This window comes from Salmo salar, chromosome 25, assembly GCF_965601325.2.
Source record: "Salmo salar chromosome 25, fSalSal1, whole genome shotgun sequence".
Classification (NCBI taxonomy): Eukaryota; Metazoa; Chordata; class Actinopteri; order Salmoniformes; family Salmonidae; genus Salmo; species Salmo salar.
The window spans coordinates 51,676,931-51,697,500 of NC_138315.1; the positions used below are offsets into that span (position 1 = coordinate 51,676,931).

General features: G+C 37.4%; 1 protein-coding gene across 2 annotated transcripts in view; it reads right to left on the reverse strand.

The window, feature by feature from the left end:
• Positions 1-4,151: 4,151 nt before the first annotated feature.
• Positions 4,152-20,570, reverse strand: part of LOC106586922 (dnaJ homolog subfamily B member 6) — a 46,175-nt gene continuing 29,756 nt past the window's right edge. The window contains exons 10-11 of one of the 2 annotated variants that reach the window (XM_014174670.3): positions 6,363-6,436; positions 4,152-4,589 (exon numbers count right to left, since the gene is read on the reverse strand). In XM_014174670.3, coding sequence (XP_014030145.1) covers positions 6,408-6,436 — 29 coding nt within the window. In that variant the 3' untranslated portion in view covers positions 4,152-4,589; positions 6,363-6,407. Of the gene's footprint in view, positions 6,437-20,570 lie in introns of both variants that reach the window. The other variant, XM_045707886.2, reaches the window with a different exon arrangement.

Genomic DNA, 20,570 nt, shown 5'->3' on the forward strand with positions numbered 1-20,570 from the left:
CCTCTAACCCTAGTGTATCATACAGTACACCAGTTTCTCTAAGGGACTGGTGTATACCTCTAACCCTAGTGTATCATACAGTACACCAGTTTCTCTAAGGGACTGGCGTATACCTCTAACCCTAGTGTATCATACAGTACACCAGTTTCTCTAAGGGACTGGCGTATACCTCTAACCCTAGTGTATCATACAGTACACCAGTTTCTCTAAGGGACTGGCGTATACCTCTAACCCTAGTGTATCATACAGTACACCAGTTTCTCTAAGGGACTGGCGTATACCTCTAACCCTAGTGTATCATACAGTACACCAGTTTCTCTAAGGGACTGGTTTATACCTCTAACCCTAGTGTATCATACAGTACACCAGTTTCTCTAAGGGACTGGCGTATACCTCTAACCCTAGTGTATCATACAGTACACCAGTTTCTCTAAGGGACTGGTTTATACCTCTAACCCTAGTGTATCATACAGTACACCAGTTTCTCTAAGGGACTGGTTTATACCTCTAACCCTAGTGTATCATACAGTACACCAGTTTCTCTAAGGGACTGGTTTATACCTCTAACCCTAGTGTATCATACAGTACACCAGTTTCTCTAAGGGACTGGCGTATACCTCTAACCCTAGTGTATCATACAGTACACCAGTTTCTCTAAGGGACTGGCGTATACCTCTAACCCTAGTGTATCATACAGTACACCAGTTTCTCTAAGGGACTGGTTTATACCTCTAACCCTAGTGTATCATACAGTACACCAGTTTCTCTAAGGGACTGGCGTATACCTCTAACCCTAGTGTATCATACAGTACACCAGTTTCTCTAAGGGACTGGTTTATACCTCTAACCCTAGTGTATCATACAGTACACCAGTTTCTCTAAGGGACTGGCGTATACCTCTAACCCTAGTGTATCATACAGTACACCAGTTTCTCTAAGGAGCTGGTTTATACCTCTAACCCTAGTGTATCATACAGTGCACCAGTTTCTCTAAGGAGCTGGTTTATGCCTCTGACTTTAATTCTAAACCCAATGATTTATTTCTATTCATTTTGTAATGGAACTACTACTGTACACTGACTACCTAATCACTCACATCTGAATCATATCAATTAGTGTCTTCGGTGTTACTGTAAAACCTCTGTGATTCTTGTAAATCATTCACCTAATAATTTCTTATATGTTTATTAATGTAGCAAACACATAGAAAACAACTATAAAAATATTTTTCACTCAATGTATGTAATTAAATCTCTATTGTGATGTGGTGCAACAGCATAAAGTGGTCAGACTGTGTTCTTTTCCATTCACATCCCATAATTAGGAACCAATGTCTACATCCCTACATCTCATAATACTGACAGGTAACCATTAGGAACCAATGTCTACATCCCGTAATACTGGCAGGTAACCATTAGGAACCAATGTCTACATCCCATAATACTGACAGGTAACCATTAGGAACCAATGTCTACATCCCTACATCCTGTAATACTGACTAGTAACCATTAGGAACCAATGTCTACATCCCATAATACTGACAGGTAACCATTAGGAACCAATGTCTACATCCCATAATACTGACAGGTAACCATTAGGAACCAATGTCTACATCCCTACATCCTGTAATACTGACTAGTAACCATTAGGAACCAATGTCTACATCCCATAATACTGACAGGTAACCATTAGGAACCAATGTCTACATCCCATAATACTGACAGGTAACCATTAGGAACCAATGTCTACATCCCATAATACTGACAGGTAACCATTAGGAACCACTGTCTACATCCCATAATACTGACAGGTAACCATTAGGAACCAATGTCTACATCCCTACATCCCATAATACTGACAGGTAACCATTAGGAACCAATGTCTACATCCCTACATCCCATAATACTGACAGGTAACCATTAGGAACCAATGTCTACATCCCTACATCCCATAATACTGACAGGTAACCATTAGGAACCAATGTCTACATCCCATAATACTGACAGGTAACCATTAGGAACCAATGTCTACATCCCTACATCCTGTAATACTGACTAGTAACCATTAGGAACCAATGTCTACATCCCATAATACTGACAGGTAACCATTAGGAACCAATGTCTACATCCCATAATACTGACAGGTAACCATTAGGAACCAATGTCTACATCCCATAATACTGACAGGTAACCATTAGGAACCAATGTCTACTGAAAGCTGTCCCGCTGGCCACAGACGTCACTTCAACATCTAGTTTTGATTCACATTTGGTGGAGTTGCCAAACTAACGTGAATTCGGAGTAAAATCGACAAAAGTTCCTCAAATTCCTGTACGTTGATGACTTTTTGCAAATCCAATCAGTTTTCTCGCATCTCTCTGATCCGGAGGGGTTGGGTTAAATGCAGAATGACACATTTCAGTTGAAAGCATTCAGTTGTACAAAATGACTAGCTATCCCCCCTTTCCCTTTTCACGTTTATTCAGTTGAATCACATCGAATCACACTGAATCACAGTTGTTGTTAAATGACGTAGAAACAACGTTAAATCAACCAGTGGGGGGCCCTCACAAAGAAAACATGTCACATTTGCAGATTCCTATCTGAAATAGCTATTTTCACATGTTAAGCTTAAATTTCACATGTGAAACTATATTTGCACATGTATTTCATTCAGTAGCAGTGCGTGGGTAAAATCACTGGGGAAGGCAATCCCACTCCCCCTATACTACAACCATATAACAACTACAACCATATAACAACTTATGTGTTGTGATAATTGCACTTGTTTTCGTGCGCCAGGACCATTCACAGTTGAGTTCGCTCAGTTTAGCTCAACGCTGATTGGCTAATTTTGGATACTTTCTTTGTCAAGGGAGGCTTCCCTTTCCCTTCCAAGCTACGGGCGGCGACAATGTCCTACTCATTTGGACCAGACAGCATCAGATAGATGGTCTACACGTAGAGAGACAGAGGGGAACTGTTTCGCTGGCTGGGATGCTTTCTCCTGTGAGATATTATGAAACACAAAGAGACGAAATATACATATTTTTTATTATTATGGGGGGGGGGGTTTTGTCCGTTTTTTTGTCATCCATGAATACACGGCACTAATTAAATGTTGAGTTCACATGTTAACACCACCTTTTCACATGTGAGGAGAATAACATGTGAATTGCAGTTTCACATGTGATATTTGCAGTTTCACATGTTAAAAACTTTCACGTGAGAATCTCAGTTTCATGTGAAAAACAAATCACGTTGTGAAAATCCCATTTGCAGTTTCACATGTAAGAAACTCCACATTATTCCAATGTTTGTAAAAACATAGATGAAAACAAACACTGTAAAGCCTAAAAACAGAGTTAAAACTATACATTTTGATCTCATGAATGGTCAGTCCTCTCATTCATAGCATAATCTATGGATTTGTCCAGCTGCATCCCTCAGCTATTTACTGAAACGGTGGTGGGGAGATCCTGGCCTTTGGTAATGTTACCCTGGTCTTTGGTAATGTTACCCTGGTCTTTGGTAATGTTACCCTGGCCTTTGGTAATGTTACCCTGGCCTTTGGTAATGTTACCCTGGCCTTTGGTAATGTTACCCTGGTCTTTGGTAATGTTACCCTAGCCTTTGGTAATGTTACCCTGGCCTTTGGTAATGTTACCCTGGCCTTTGGTTATGTTACCCTGGACTTTGGTAATGTTACCCTGGCCTTTGGTAATGTTACCCTGGCCTTTGGTAATGTTACCCTGGACTTTGGTAATGTTACCCTGGCCTTTGGTAATGTTACCCTGGCCTTTGCTAATGTTACCCTGGCCTTTGGTAATGTTACCCTGGCCTTTGGTAATGTTACCCTGGCCTTTGCTTACGCTGCCTTTTCTCCAATTGCAAGTTTTAGCAGGTTGACTCCAGCAACATAGCACCCTGCATCCCACTGCTGGTTTACCTCTGAAGCTAAGCAGGGTTGGTCTTGGTTGTTCCCTGGATGGGAGAACAGATGTAGCTGGAAGTGGAGAAATAATCATGTGTTTTCATATGTAATACCTTCATGTTTTGTTGTTGATGTGAGGGGGGTGCTCAGTGTAAAGGTTCAGTCTGGTACAACCAGGCTAACATTCAAGGTGGTGTTGTAAATTGATCAACTTTCAATTCATATATAGATAACTTTATTATCATACATTTCCATGGTATTGAAACATGTAGTCATGGTTTAAAATGCTTTCCAGGACACTTCTCTTATAAGACACGTTAAAATGCTAATTATTTAATGTGGATGAGTTTACTTATGGTTGAAAATACTTTACAAAGAGTCTTTCATTTAGCTATATACACACACACACACTCACACATACATAGTACATACATTTGATTTTATCAGTTTACTTTTCTTTTTCAAATAAAACTTTGAAAAGTGTTGATCAGTCGGTACAGTAAGCCAGAGGGGGTGGGCTGAGAGACAACAGTAAGCCGAAGGGGGCGGGCTGAGAGACAACAGTAAGCCAGAGGGGGTGGGCTGAGAGACAACAGTAAGCCGAAGGGGGTGGGCTGAGAGACAAGGTGCACCATTGGGAGATTTGACCCCATGACCTGTTGGGAGCAAACGGATATGGGACGCATCATTAGAGCCACAGCAAAGGCTGCTGGGGAGTTACAGCACACCTCTCTCTAGTCCACATCTATACGTATCTATCCCAATCTGTTCATCTTGGGTTAACTAGCTACTAACTATCCTGTTCATCCTGGGTTAACTAGCTAGTAGCTATCCTGTTCATCCTCGGTTAACTAGCTACTAGATATCCTGTTCGTCCTGGGTTAACTAGCTACTAGATATCCTGTTCATCCTGGGTTAACTAGCTACTAGATATCCTGTTCATCCTGGGTTAACTAGCTACTAGATATCCTGTTCATCCTGGGTTAATTAGCTACTAACTATCCTGTTCATCCTGGGTTAACTAGTTACTAGCTATCCTGTTCAACCTGGGTTAACTAGTTACTAGCTATCCTGTTCATCCTGGGTTAACTAGCTACTAGCTATCCTGTTCATCCTGGGTTAACTAGTTACCAGAAATCCTGTTCATCCTGGGTTAACTAGCTACTAGCTATCCTGGGTTAACTAGTTACTAGCTATCCTGTTCATCTTGGGTTAACTAGCTACTAGCTATCCTGTTCATCCTGGGTTAACTAGTTACAAGCTATCCTGTTCATCCTGGGTTAACTAGCTACTAGCTATCCTGTTCATCCTGGGTTAACTAGTTACCAGCAATCCTGTTCATCCTGGGTTAACTAGCTACTAGCTATCCTGGGTTAACTAGTTACTAGCTATCCTGTTCATCTTGGGTTAACTAGCTACTAGCTATCCTGTTCATCCTGGGTTAACTAGCTACTAGCTATCCTGTTCATCCTGGGTTAACTAGCTACTAGCTATCCTGTTCATCCTGGGTTAATTAGCTACTAACTATCCTGTTCATCCTGGGTTAACTAGTTACTAGCTATCCTGTTCAACCTGGGTTAACTAGTTACTAGCTATCCTGTTCATCCTGGGTTAACTAGCTACTAGCTATCCTGTTCATCCTGGGTTAACTAGTTACCAGAAATCCTGTTCATCCTGGGTTAACTAGCTACTAGGTATCCTGGGTTAACTAGTTACTAGCTATCCTGTTCATCTTGGGTTAACTAGCTACTAGCTATCCTGTTCATCCTGGGTTAACTAGTTACAAGCTATCCTGTTCATCCTGGGTTAACTAGCTACTAGCTATCCTGTTCATCCTGGGTTAACTAGTTACCAGCAATCCTGTTCATCCTGGGTTAACTAGCTACTAGCTATCCTGGGTTAACTAGTTACTAGCTATCCTGTTCATCTTGGGTTAACTAGCTACTAGCTATCCTGTTCATCCTGGGTTAACTAGCTACTAGCTATCCTGTTCATCCTGGGTTAACTAGCTACTATCTATCCTGTAATCAAACCTCCCCTTACATCTACCCCCAATCTGTTCATCCTGCCTCCCTCTCCAAGTTTCACCCATTCTCACTATTGAATAGGTTATATTAACTTCCATACATCCTACTGTAAACATAGCAACAACAAAAAAGAAGTTGTACGTTCTCTTCTATATCCTCTATGTTCTCTTGTGATAACCAGAGGTCTACTACTCAGGTCTTCTACTACGGGGAGTATTGGAGGGCAAAACACAGGGTAGGTTGTGGTTTGGAGAGTAAACAGATGGGCTGCTGGTTGGACCCAGAGTTTAGTGGTGTTCTAGGGGTGACGGGGGGCAGGATGGGATGAAGGGTTGGATGACGCAACAGTGAAGGTGGGAGGAGCTGATGATGGAGGAGGAGACTGTTTTGTTTGGGCTTTACCTCAGGCTCAGAGGTCAGGGGTCAGACGGGCAACGGCCAATCAGATCAGCCCGTGAAGGCCTGGAAGTGTGAGTCTGAAACAGGAAGCACAGCAAGTAAGAAGAGTGACACAGAAAAAAACCCGCCAGGTTTTGGCTAGATGGAATACAACGACTGACCAAAAGTTGCATGGCTCCAGTCGCTTCGGGGACAACTGTAGAATTTGAGCTAAAGTCACTTCTGTCTGTAGCTGTACCCCATCTAGCCAAAACCAAAAGACCAGAACAAAATAATAAATACAACTAGGGGAATCTAGAACTTAATCAGAGCCTGTATTCACAAAGTGTCTCAGAGAAATAATGCTGATCTAGGATCAGTGTTGCCCCTTAACGTCCTAATTAATAACAAGGGGGACCTGATCCTAGACCCTTTGTGACAACCGGCCCAGAAGTGATCAAAACAACAAAACAAATGAGCCCTAGAAAAAGTACTTGCTCAGAAGAAAAAAAACACACCAGAAAACAGAGTGATATATGTGAGCTATGACTTGGCCCCGATAGGCCTATGGCTAGACTTCAAAAGACACAATAACATTAATATGAAGGCTAGCCATATGGTTGATGCTAGGTTGATGCTAGGTTGATGCTACGTAGGTGGGATTGGGCCATCCAAAGGATCCTCCCTAGCATCGACCCGTTATAAGGTTAACTGTGAATGGAAAATCTAGAGTGACCAGAGAGGTGAACACATAGAGTTGGAAATAGTTTGATCTCTGTGCGTGAGCAGATAAAATGACAGACGATAGCATATGTGTCTACCAAGAGAGAGTGAGGTTCCGTTGGAAAGGTTTGGGGCAGAGCAGCGTCTTAAGAACAAACACGAAGCAATGTATCACCTAATGTAAGCAATAGTCTCCCTTTCTTTTACCACATACTGAAGTTTGTATTTATTTATTTAAAAAAATGTATTTTATGTTGGTTGTAATTGTAGTGTTTGTATTGTGACAATTAGACAATATATAGTACATATCCCTGGAAATGTTGGTGAAACGTACATACTCCTATCAGATGGATAAAATAAAATGGGAATACAGAGTTCAATATGTATTAAATTATTGCATATCTAGATGGCTAGTATTACAGAGTACTCTTCGAACATAAAAGGGAGCCTTTCTCCTGTAAAAAAAAATAAAAAATAACATTATTTCATTTCTAAAGAAGAAAAAGGTGCTTAAAGCGATTCTCCAAGGGATCCATTTTACAGATGTGGAACATCGGACATTTAAGAAAGATTATGTTCTCTGCCTCCTATAATAACCAAAATAGAGAGACTTACAAATTCACAAGAATCTGCCTCTTAAAAGATATTCTATCCAGGCTGTATCACAACCGGGCCGTGATTGGGAGTCCCATAGGGCGGCGCAGTTTTGGCTAGATGGAATACAACGACTGACCAAAAGTTGCATGGCTCCAGTCGCTTCGGGGACAACTGTAGAAATTGAGCTAAAGTCACTTCTGTCTGTAGCTGTACCCCATCTAGCCAAAACCAAAAGACCAGAACAAAATAATAAATACAACTAGGGGAATCTAGAACTTAATCAGAGCCTGTATTCACAAAGTGTCTCAGAGAAATAATGCTGATCTAGGGTCAGTGTTGCCCCTTAACGTCCTAATTAATAACAAGGGGGACCTGATCCTAGACCCTTTGCCTCTTAAAGGTATTCTATCCAGGCTGTATCACAACCAGCCGTGATTGGGAGTCCCATAGGGCGGCGCACAATTGGCCCAACGTCATCCGGGTTTGGCCGGTGTACTCCGTCATTGTAAATAAGACTTTGTTCTTAACTGGCTTGCCTACTTAAATAAAGGTTAAATAAATCAAATTAAATAAATAATTTAAAAGTTGATTATTATGAGGCTGCTAGGTTTTCCTACATGGCTCTCTTTATGGTGAGAGAGCAACATTCTACAGCTCTTTTTCACCAGAATAACAAATCTGGTTTTGGAGTATAGCTGTTATTGGTGGTGATTGGAATGCCGTGCTCGATGTGAATCTTGACAAGCTACCAAAGCCTACTACACTAAAGATAGACTCTAGGTCAAAAGCTATACACCAGATGTTAGATGGGATTGGTCTAACGGATGTGTGGAGGCTTTTCAATCCTGCCAATAGAAATGATACACGTTATTCTAATCTGCATAAATCATACTGCAGGGTTGACTTGTTTCCTGGTTCCCAGGATCACCACTGATTTAGTTCAGAAATGTACTATTGGGTCTATCCATATCTCCAATCCCGCCCCAGTTTCATTCCAGCTTCCTTATTTCCAATCCAAACCCCCAGAGGTTCAATTGGCAATGTAATAAGTCTGTACTATCAGAGTCCTGCTGCAGATATTTCTTCAGGTGATTGATAATGATGACAATGTTTCGTTATTAACTTTGAGGCTAAATCCTATTATATACCCACTATTGTGGTTCCAGACCCAACTGATTTGTGCAAAATAGGCAGTCCTACTCTGTCAGGAGATTGTTAGAAGTACTGCAGTATGCTAAAGTCAAAGAAAGGCGGTGCTCTAGTGGTGACATTAGTGGCATTAGTGACTCTAGTGGTGACAAAAAAAAACATTTGATAGAATTGAGTGGTACCATCTTCTTAAGACTGCAACAATTGTCTTTTGGAGAGGCACTCACTGACTGGGGGTCAGACTTATTTACTCAGCCCCTCAAGCAGGTGTTCCTATAAACGGCACGGTATTGCATCCCTTCCTCGTAGGCTAGAGGTACAAAACAAGGGTGTCCTCAATCTCCCCTCTTATTTGCTTTGGTTATGAAACAAGCAGAGTTTATCCTCTGTCCCCAATGCTCATTCAGATATTTAATGACTTCAGTTACTTTTCTGGTTATAAGATTAATTGTGGGAAACCAATGGCTCTCCCACTTGGAAAATAAAGAAACGCGGATGATTTAGCACATGTTCCATTCCAGCTGTCACACAGGGCGTTCAAATACCTGGGATTTTTTATTTATTTTTCTTTTGATGAGCTATTGAAAATTAATATCAATCATGTGTTTAAAACTATTAAGAAATACCTTCAAAGTTGGTTCCCCTCTACCAATCTCAATGCTTGGAATAATTGGCATTATTAAAATGAATGTACTTCCCAGAATGCTCTATCCACTGCAAATGTTGCCCAACTCCATCCCTGTTTTCAAGAACATTTTTTTTTTTTTTTGAATGCTACATGGTTTGATTCGTAAGTTTGTGTGGAAGAATAAGCATCCTAGATTTAAACTCCAAAAATGACAGTTGCCTGTACAAAGAGGAGGATTAGCACTACCTAATTTCATATATTACCATTGGGCCTCACAAATGAGGTCTATTGTTGATTGGATAAAGAATGATGATAACTCCTCCTTCTTAGATCTGCAGGCAATTGGTTCCAAATAAGTCTCGTTCGTTGACCTACCATTTATTTGTAATGTAAATGCAATTAAGGGTTTAAAGGAGAATCTTATCATTAAAAACACCCTGAAATCTTGGAATCGAGTACGGAAGCATTTTGGAATACAGAATTGCCATTCTTCTCTGTCACCAATTGTGAATAATCCTGACTTTGTACCATCCTGTCTGTATATGTGCTTTCAAAGTTGGAATGATGCTGGTATTCTCAAGATGAATGGTCTGTTTGATAATGGGGTATTGAAATCCTTCCAACAACTCCAAACTGAATTTAACCTCCAGCAGTCTCAGTTCTTCTGCTAATTGTAGCTCAGAAGCTATATTAACTCTGTACCTCAATATAACACTATATTAACTCTGTACCTCAGTATAAAACTATATTAACTCTGTACCTCAATATAAAACTATATTAACTCTGTACCTCAATATAAAACTATATTAACTCTGTACCTCAATATAAAACTATATTAACTCTGTACCTCAATATTAAACTATATTAACTCTGTACCTCAATATAAAACTATATTAACTCTGTACCTCAATATAAAACAGCCTTGAACACTAATCAATATAAATCAGCCTTGAACACTAATCAATATAAATCAGCCTTGAACACTAATCAATATAAAACAGCCTTGAACACTAATCAATATAAATCAGCCTTGAACACTAATCAATATAAATCAGCCTTGAACACTAATCAATATAAAACAGCCTTGAACACTAATCAATATAAAACAGCCTTGAACACTAATCAATATAAATTAGCCTTGAACACTAATCAATATAAATCAGCCTTGAACACTAATCAATATAAATCAGCCTTGAACACTAATCAATATAAATCAGCCTTGAACACTAATCAATATAAATCAGCCTTGAACACTAATCAATATAAATCAGCCTTGAACACTAATCAATATAAATCAGTCTTGAACACTAATCAATATAAATCAGCCTGGAACACTAATCAATATAAACAGCCTTGAACACTAATCAATATAAATCAGCCTTGAACACTAATCAATATAAAACAGCCTTGAACACTAATCAATATAAATCAGCCTTGAACACTAATCAATATAAAACAGCCTTGAACACTAATCAATATAAATCAGCCTTGAACACTAATCAATATAAATCAGCCTTGAACACTAATCAATATAAATCAGCCTTGAACACTAATCAATATAAATCAGCCTTGAACACTAATCAATATAAATCAGCCTTGAACACTAATCAATATAAACAGCATTGAACACTAATCAATATAAAACAGCCTTGAACACTAATCAAGCTAAAAAATAAAAACTTATTCCAAGCTGTAAAAGCATCATCTGTTAGCAGAAGATGTAGAGCTATGTCTGAAGGAGGATATGTGGCAAACAAACTCTGTTGAATGGCAACAACAACAAAAAAAGATCATGCTCTAACAAATCCTATGAAACCAAATTACTAGATTACAAATTACTTATCCCAATTACTAGATGTAAATATGTCCTATTGTGCGTCCTAAATGTTAAACAGCCCCATCTATCTATCTATCTATCTATCTATCTATCTATCTATCTATCTATCTATCTATCTATCTATCTATCTATCTATCTATCTATCTATCTATCTATCTATCTATCTATCTATCTATCTATCTATCTATCTATCTATCTATCTATCTATCTATCTGTTCAAGACACAGACAACATAAGGTCAGGGTTGGGGACTGACTGACTGACTGATTGTACTCAAACAACATTATTATCCTACATGTCTGAATTTGCATTCTACATCGTAGACAACAGTTAATTTATTTGAAAAATAAAGCTTTCATTGGCTTCAATCACTCTTACTTTGAAAATAAACTCCATGTAAATGCATCATAACCCCCCCCCCCCCATATAGGTAAAAAAAATAAAACAATCCATGACCTAATAACATTGAGTTATCCCACACACACACACACACACACACACACACACACACACACACACACACACACACACACACACACACACACACACACACACACACACACACACACACACACACTCTCCATGAGAATCCCTTTAAACAGACTTCTATAATATACCTACAATGGCTTTTAAACAGACTTCTATAGTATACCTACAATGGCATTTAAACAGACTTCTATAGTATACCTACGATGGCTCTTAGTTTGACACTTAGAAATAGGTTTAACCCAGGTCCATAATATCACTTTCTAGAATAAGGACAACGGATGCAATGAAATATATTTGGATGTAATCAAAGTATCTAAAGCAAAAAGGAAACATTTATTTTACTATAATTTGAAAATTATTTACACAGAATTACCAAAATGAATGTTTGTTTAGTGCCTTTGTATGTCTGGATGATGCATGTGAGTTTCTGCCATTTTAAATGTGCCAAGTAATTATCATTGATAAGGGAATTTATATGTTTAAAGGTAATGACTAAAGAGTTTCACCCTGAACTGTAATTATGACATGATGTTAAATATATAATGAATAATTAGACAAACGTAACTATTAGTAATTATTAGATTCTGTAACATGTATAATGAATTAGAATGATAAACTTCAGTCTAATACGGTTTGGTCGAGACAAGTAGAAATGTGTGTGTGTGTGACTAAAAAAACACAGAGAACAATTAAACTGTGTATGACCTGACCTGGTTAGAACTCTGAGAAACTTACGATAGGACAGGGAGTCCTGTCAAGATTCCTCTAATCTCGGGAGGAGGGAACTGCCAGCTTGGTAGTGATAAACAGTGGTGAGAACTATGGGGAAGGATACATCCCACCTACTGTTCGTGTGTATGTATGTGCGTAGGCTATCTACTGTTTGTGTGTAGGTATGTGCGTAAGTAGGGAGGGAGTGAGTTACAAAATGGCATGTATTATGGACTTTAAAACGTTCTCGTGAATAAACTTTACGGACCTTTTGCATAAGCTGAGTCTTTGCCTAATTGTTATTAAACCCAGGGTCTTACAAACCTCGGGAATTAGTCAAAGCTTAAATAATTGTTAGCTATTATCATTGGGATTGAAAATTCTCGTGACAGTCATGGAGTGTGTTTCTGCCATTTTAAAGTATGTAGACTATAGAAGGCTGTTTAAAAGCCAAAATGTAAGTTATAAAATTACATTCATTTAAATTAATTTAACATTTGAAACATTTCACAACTATTCATATTTTGCTGCACATAAAATTGAGCTTCTGTGTCAGGGGCACATTCCATATGGGTGTCTGAAACCCCCCCGAAACACACACAGTAGTGAACAGACAAGACACACACAGTCAGTCAGGCACACAGCCCCGGCAGACTGGGTATGGAAGATAGAAGCACCTCTGATAGACACAGCAATCCAAAGCTAGCTTACCGGATGCAACAACCCCCCCATGGCTATCCAACTCGATGGATTTTCAATTCACAGAGCGGACAAGACATCGGTTTTAGGGAAATAGAGAGGGGGAGGGGGTATGTCTCTTCATCAACAACAAATGTTGTTCTGACTCTAACGCAGTGGAAGTCTCAACCTATTGTTCACCTGTCTTGGAATACATGGATGGTCAAATGCCAACCCTTTTACCTCCCGAGAGAGCTTTCATCTGTTTTCGCATGCTGAATATATTCCACTTCAGGACAACAACAACAAGCTGGCACGACGAACTATACGAGGCTATAAACAAGCAGGAAACCATGCACCCAGAGGCTGTTTTTCTGGTTGACAGGGATTTTATGTTTGCATCACTAAGACACGTGATGCCCAACTTCCATCAGCACGTCTCCTTCGTCACTAGTTGTGATAAAGTCCTAGACCACAGTTTCTCTACCCACAAGCAAGCATACAGTGGCTTGCGAAAGTATTCACCTCCCCCTTGGCATTTTTCCTATTTTGTTGCCTTACAACCTGGAATTAAAATAGTTTTTTTGGGGGGGGGGTGGGGTGTATCATTTGATTTACACAACATGCCTACCACTTTGAAGATTACAAATATTTTTTTATTGTGAAACAAACAATAAATGAGACAAAAAAACTAAAAACTTGAGCATGCATATCTATTCACCCCCCAAAGTCAATACTTTGTAGAGCCTCCTTTTGCAGCAATTACAGCTGCAAGTCTCTTGGGGTATGTCTCTATAAGCTTTGCACATCTAACCACTGGGATTTTTGCCCATTCTTCAAGGCAAAACTGCTCCAGCTCCTTGAAGTTGGATGGGTTCCGCTGGTGTACAACAATCTTTAAGTCAAACACAAATTCTCAATTGGATTGTGGTCTGAGCTTTGACAAGGCCATTCCAAGACATTTAAATATTTCCCCTTAAACCACTCAAGTGTTGCATTAGCAGTATGCTTAGGGTCATTGTCCTGCTGGAAGGTGAATCTCTGTCCCAGTCTCAAATCTCTGGAAGACTTAAACAGGTTTCCCTCAAGAATTTCCCTGTATTTAGCGCCATCCATCATTCCTTCAATTCTGAATAGAGTTTTAGAAGAAAGTTCTTTGTTTCTGGCCATTTTGAGCCTGTAATCGATCCCACAAATGCTGATGCTCCAGATACTTAACTAATCTAAAGAAGGCCAGTTTTATTGCTTCTTTAATCAGGACGACAGTTTTTAGCTGTGCTAACAAAATTGCAAAAGGATTTTCTAATGATCAATTAGTATTTTAAAATGATAAACTTGGATTAGCTAACACAACGTGCCATTGGAACAAGTTCACTTTCATAGGAACACTCTTTTTCTGTTTGTTTGTGGACTTCAATGAACAACACATAAGCTTTGTGTGTGACCAAGCGGAAAAAAAAACACAGCCTACATCGTTGTCCCCATATTAGCTAAAGTAACGTCCTAGTCAACATAGCTAATAGAACAAATGCGTTAGTAAACCCGTTACAATCATGCAGTAACGTTACCGTGTATAATCAGTTTAGCAGTTACACCGGCGGGCCCCGGTGGCATTAAACTAATAAAACCAAAAGCTTACCTTGACTTGGAAGAGTTCCAGTGTTGCGTTGGATAGCCATAGCACGCTAGCTAACATAGCATCCCTCTGTTTAAATAATTATAACTTGACTTGGAAGAGTTCCAGTGTTGCGTTGGATAGCCATAGCACGCTAGCTAACATAGCATCCTTCTGTTTGAATAATTATAACTTGACTTGGAAGAGTTCCAGTGTTGCGTTGGATAGCCATAGCACGCTAGCTAACATAGCATCCTTCTGTTTGAATAATTATAACTTGACTTGGAAGAGTTCCAGTGTTGCGTTGGATAGCCATAACACGCTAGCTAACATAGCATCCTTCTGTTTGAATAATTATAACTTGACTTGGAAGAGTTCCAGTGTTGCGTTGGATAGCCATAGCACGCTAGCTAACATAGCATCCTTCTGTTTGAATAATTATAACTTGACTTGGAAGAGTTCCAGTGTTGCGTTGGATAGCCATAGCACGCTAGCTAACATAGCATCCTTCTGTTTGAATAATTATAACTTGACTTGGAAGAGTTCTAGTGTTGCGTTGGATAGCCATAGCACGCTAGCTAACATAGCATCCCTCTGTTTGAATAATTATAACTTGACTTGGAAGAGTTCCAGTGTTGCGTTGGATAGCCATAGCACGCTAGCTAACATAGCATCCCTCTGTTTGAATAATTATAACTTGACTTGGAAGAGTTCCAGTGTTGCGTTGGATAGCCATAGCACGCTAGCTAACATAGCATCCCTCTGTTTAAATAATTATAACTTGACTTGGAAGAGTTCCAGTGTTGCGTTGGATAGCCATAGCACGCTAGCTAACATAGCATCCCTCTGTTTGAATAATTAAACTAGCTGCATTTACTAGATAAAACAGAAATGTCTTTTTCTTCTCCTTCATTTTTAAAGAAATTAAGTTGTTCTAAACTGTTCTACTATTGTCTTTCTCTCTCTCTGAGTCAACTACTCACCACATTTTATGCACTGCAGTGCTAGCTAGCTGTAGCTTATGCTTTCAGTACAAGGTTATTTCTCTGATACTTTGATTGGGTGGACAACATGTCAGTTCATGCTGCAAGAGCTCTGATAGGTTGGAAGATGTCCTCCGGAAGTTGTCATAATTACTGAGTAAGTCTATGGAGGGGGGTAAGAACCATGAGCCTCCTAGGTTTTGTATTGAAGTCAATGTACCAAGAGGAGGACGGAAGCTAGCTATCCTCCGGCAACACCGTGGCTCTACCCTACAGAGTGCTGTTGAGGCTATTTTTAACCTTTATTTAACTAGGCAAGTCAGTTAAGAACAAATTCTTATTTTACAATGACGGGCTACCCCGAACAAACACTCCTCTAACCCGGACTACGCTGGGCCAATGGGACTCCCGCTCACGGCCGGTTTTGATACAGCCCGGGATCGAACCGGGTCTGTAGTGACGCCTTAGACCGCTGCGCCACACAAGAGTCCCTCCTGTAGACCTTCATTGCAAAACAGTATGTTTTAATCAATTATTTGGTGACGTGAATATATTTAGCATAGTTTTATCTAAAAAGGATAACTTTTTCAATGTTTCACTATTTCTAAGAAATCTACTGAGGAGGATGGTCTTCCCCTTCCTCCTCTGGGGAGCCTCCACTGATTCACACCCGTTGACTTTTTCCACATTTTGTTGTGTTACAACCTGAATCTTAAATGGATTATATTGCGATTTTTTTGCCACTGGTTTAAACACATTACTCCATAAGCGAATTATGTTTTTCGAAAAGTATAGAAATGTATAAAAAATTAAAAGCTGAAATGTCCTGAGTCAATAAGTATTCAACCCCTTTGTTATGACAAGCCTAAATAAGTCCAGGAGTAAAAATGTGCTTAACAAGTCCAACATAAATTGCATGGACTCATTCTGTGTGCAATAATAGTGTTTAACGTGATTTTTTAATGACTACCTCATCCATGTACCCCAGATATACAATTATCTGTAAGGTCGAGCAGTGAATTTCAAACACAGATTCAACCAGGGAGGTTTTTTTAATGCCTCGCAAAGAAGGGCACCTATTGGTAGATGGGTCAAAAAAAAATCTAAAGCAGATACTGAATATCCATTTGAGCATGGTGAAGTTATTAATTACACTTTAGATGGTATATCAATACACACAGTCACTACAAAGATACAGGCATCCTTCCTAACTCAGTTGCCAGGGAGGAAGGAAACCGCTCTGGGATTTCACCATGAAGCCAATGGTGACTTTAAAACAGTTACAGAGCTGAATGGCTGTGATAGGAGAAAACTGAGGATGGATCAACAACATTGTAGTTACTCCATAATACTAACCTAAATGACAGAGTGAAAAGCCTGTACAGAATAAAAACATTCCAAAACATGCATCCTGTTTGCAACAAGGCACTAAAGTAATACTGCAAACAATGTGGCAAAGCAATTCACTTTTTTGTCCTGAATACAAAATGTTATGAATACAACACAACACATTACTGAGTACCTCTTTCCATATTTTAAGGCATAGCGGTGGCTGCATCATGTTATGGGTATGCTTGTAATCGTTAAGGACTGGAGAGTATTCTTGGATTTTAAAAAAATACAGAAAGGAGCTAAGCATATGCAAAATCCTAGAGGAACACCTGGTTTCCACCAGACACTGGGAGATGAATTCACCTTTCATTAGGACAATAACCTAAAACACAAGGACAAATATACACTGGAGATGTTTACCAAGAAGACAGGGAATGTTCCTAAGTGGCCTACTTATAGTTTGAACTTAATTCTGCTTGAAAATCTATGGCAAAACTTTAAAATGGCTGTCTAGAAACGATCAACAAGCAACTTGACAGAGCTTGACGTTTTTTTTAAGAATAATGTGCAGATAGTGTACAATCCAGATGTGCAAAGCTCTTAAAGACTTACCCAGAAAGCCTCACAGCTGTAATCACTCTTAGAGACTTACCCAGAAAGACTCACAGCTGTAATCGCTGCCAAAGGTGATTCTAACATGTATTGACTGATGGGTGTAGATTGGGGAGAATTATTATTTTTTAAATTCATTTTGAACTCAGGCTGTAACATAACAAAATGTGGAATAAGTCTAGGGGTATGAATACTTTCTGAAGGCAGTGTAAATGCATGGTTAACTAAACATGTGAATACCTCCCTCCATCCCTCACTGTGTAAACACACCTACACTGACACACTTACACACACAGTCACACTAACACCCGGACACATACACTCGCACACACACACACACACACACACCACCAGACTCACCACCACACACACACACCACCACAGACTCACCACCACACACTCACACACTAACATGAACCCACTACTTATTCTGATGCCATACTGTTGATTATTATTATTATCATAATTATTATTATTATCATTATTATTATCATTATTGTTATCATTATTATCATTATTATCATTATTGTTATCATTATTATCAATATTATTATCATTATTATCATTATTATTATCATTATTATCATTATTATTCTTATCATTATTGTTATCATTATTATCATTATTATTATCATTATTATTATCATTATTGTTATCATTATTATCATTATTATCATTATTATTATCATTATTATCATTATTATTCTTATCATTATTGTTATCATTATTATCAATATTATTATCATTATTATCATTATTATTATCATTATTATCATTATTATTCTTATCATTATTGTTATCATTATTATCATTATTATTATCATTATTGTTATCATTATTATCATTATTATTATCATTATTATCATTATTATTCTTATCATTATTGTTATCATTATTATCATTATCATTATTATCATTATTGTTATCATTATTATCAATATTATTATCATTATTATCATTATTATTATCATTATTATCATTATTATTCTTATCATTATTGTTATCATTATTATCATTATTATTATCATTATTATTATCATTATTATCATTATTATTATCATTATTATCATTATTATTATCATTATTATCATTATTATTATCATTATTATCATTATTATTATCATTATTATCATTATTATTCTTATCATTATTGTTATCATTATTATCATTATTATTATCATTATTATTATCATTATTGTTATCATTATTATTATTATTATCATTATTATCAATATTATTATCAATATTATTATCATTATTATCATTATTGTTATCATTATTATCAATATTATTATCAATATTATTATCATTATTATTATCATTATTATCATCTGTCACGTCCTGACCAGGTAAAAAGGTAATTTGCCATTGTAATATGGTCAGGGCGTGGCAGGGGGTTGTTTTGTGTGGGTTTTGGGGTTTTCTGTTTCTATGTGGGAGTGTTCTAGTTTTCTATTTCTATGTGTTGTTTTTCCATGTTTGGCCGGGTATGGTTTCCAATCAGAGGCAGGTGTCTTTCGTTGTCTCTGATTGGAAGCCATACTTAGGCAGCCTGTTTTCCTTTGGGGTTTGTGGGTAGTTGTGTTTCCGTTTAGTCTAAGTGTACCTGACGGGACTGTCGTTGGTCGTTTTGTTGTTTTTCGTTAAAGTGTCTTCATTAAAGAATTAAGAATGAGCACTATCCACGCTGCGTCTTGGTCTCCCTTCAACGACCCCTGTGACAGTTATCATTATTATCAATATTATTATCATTATTATCATTATTATTATCATTATTATAATAATAATAATAATTATTATTATCATTATTATTATCATTATCATTATTGTTAGCATTATTATCATTATTATAATAATAATTATTATTGTTATTATTATTGTCATTAGTATAATAATACTTATTATTATTATAATTATTATCATTATTATTATTATTAGCATTATTATAATAATACTTATTATTATAATTATAATCATTATTACCATTATCGCTATTATGAACATTATTATTATTAATATGCTCATTATTATCATTATTATTATTCATATCATGATCATTATTATTAGCAATATTTGTATTCATATTATCATTATCATTATTATCATTATTCATATCATTATCATTGTTATCATTATCATTATTCATATCATTACCATTATCAATATTATTATTCATATTATCATTATTATTGTCATCATTATCATTATTCATATCATTATCATTGTTATCATTATCATTATTCATATCATTATCATTATCAATATTATTATTCATATTATCATTATTATTGTCATCATTATCATTATTCATATCATTATCATTGTTATCATTATCATTATTCATATCATTATCATTATCAATATTATTATTCATATTATCATTATTATTGTCATCATTATTATTATTATCATCATTATTATTAATAATAATATTGTTATTATTATTTTCATTATTGTTACTATCATTATTATTATTTATATTATTACTATTATCATTATTACTATTATTATTTATATACCAGTCATTATTTTCTGCTACCAGTCACTTTCAAGAAATCCCTGTATACTCCAGTAGCACTGACTACATGTCCATATCTACCTCAATACTCCAGTATCCCTGACTACATGTCCATATCTACCTCAATACTCCAGTAGCCCTGACTACATGTCCATATCTACCTCAATACTCCAGTAGCACTGACTACATGTCCATATCTACCTCAATACTCCAGTATCCCTGACTACATGTCCATATCTACCTCAATACTCCAGTAGCCCTGACTACATGTCCATATCTACCTCAATACTCCAGTATCCCTGACTACATGTCCATATCTACCTCAATACTCCAGTATCCCTGACTACATGTCCATATCTA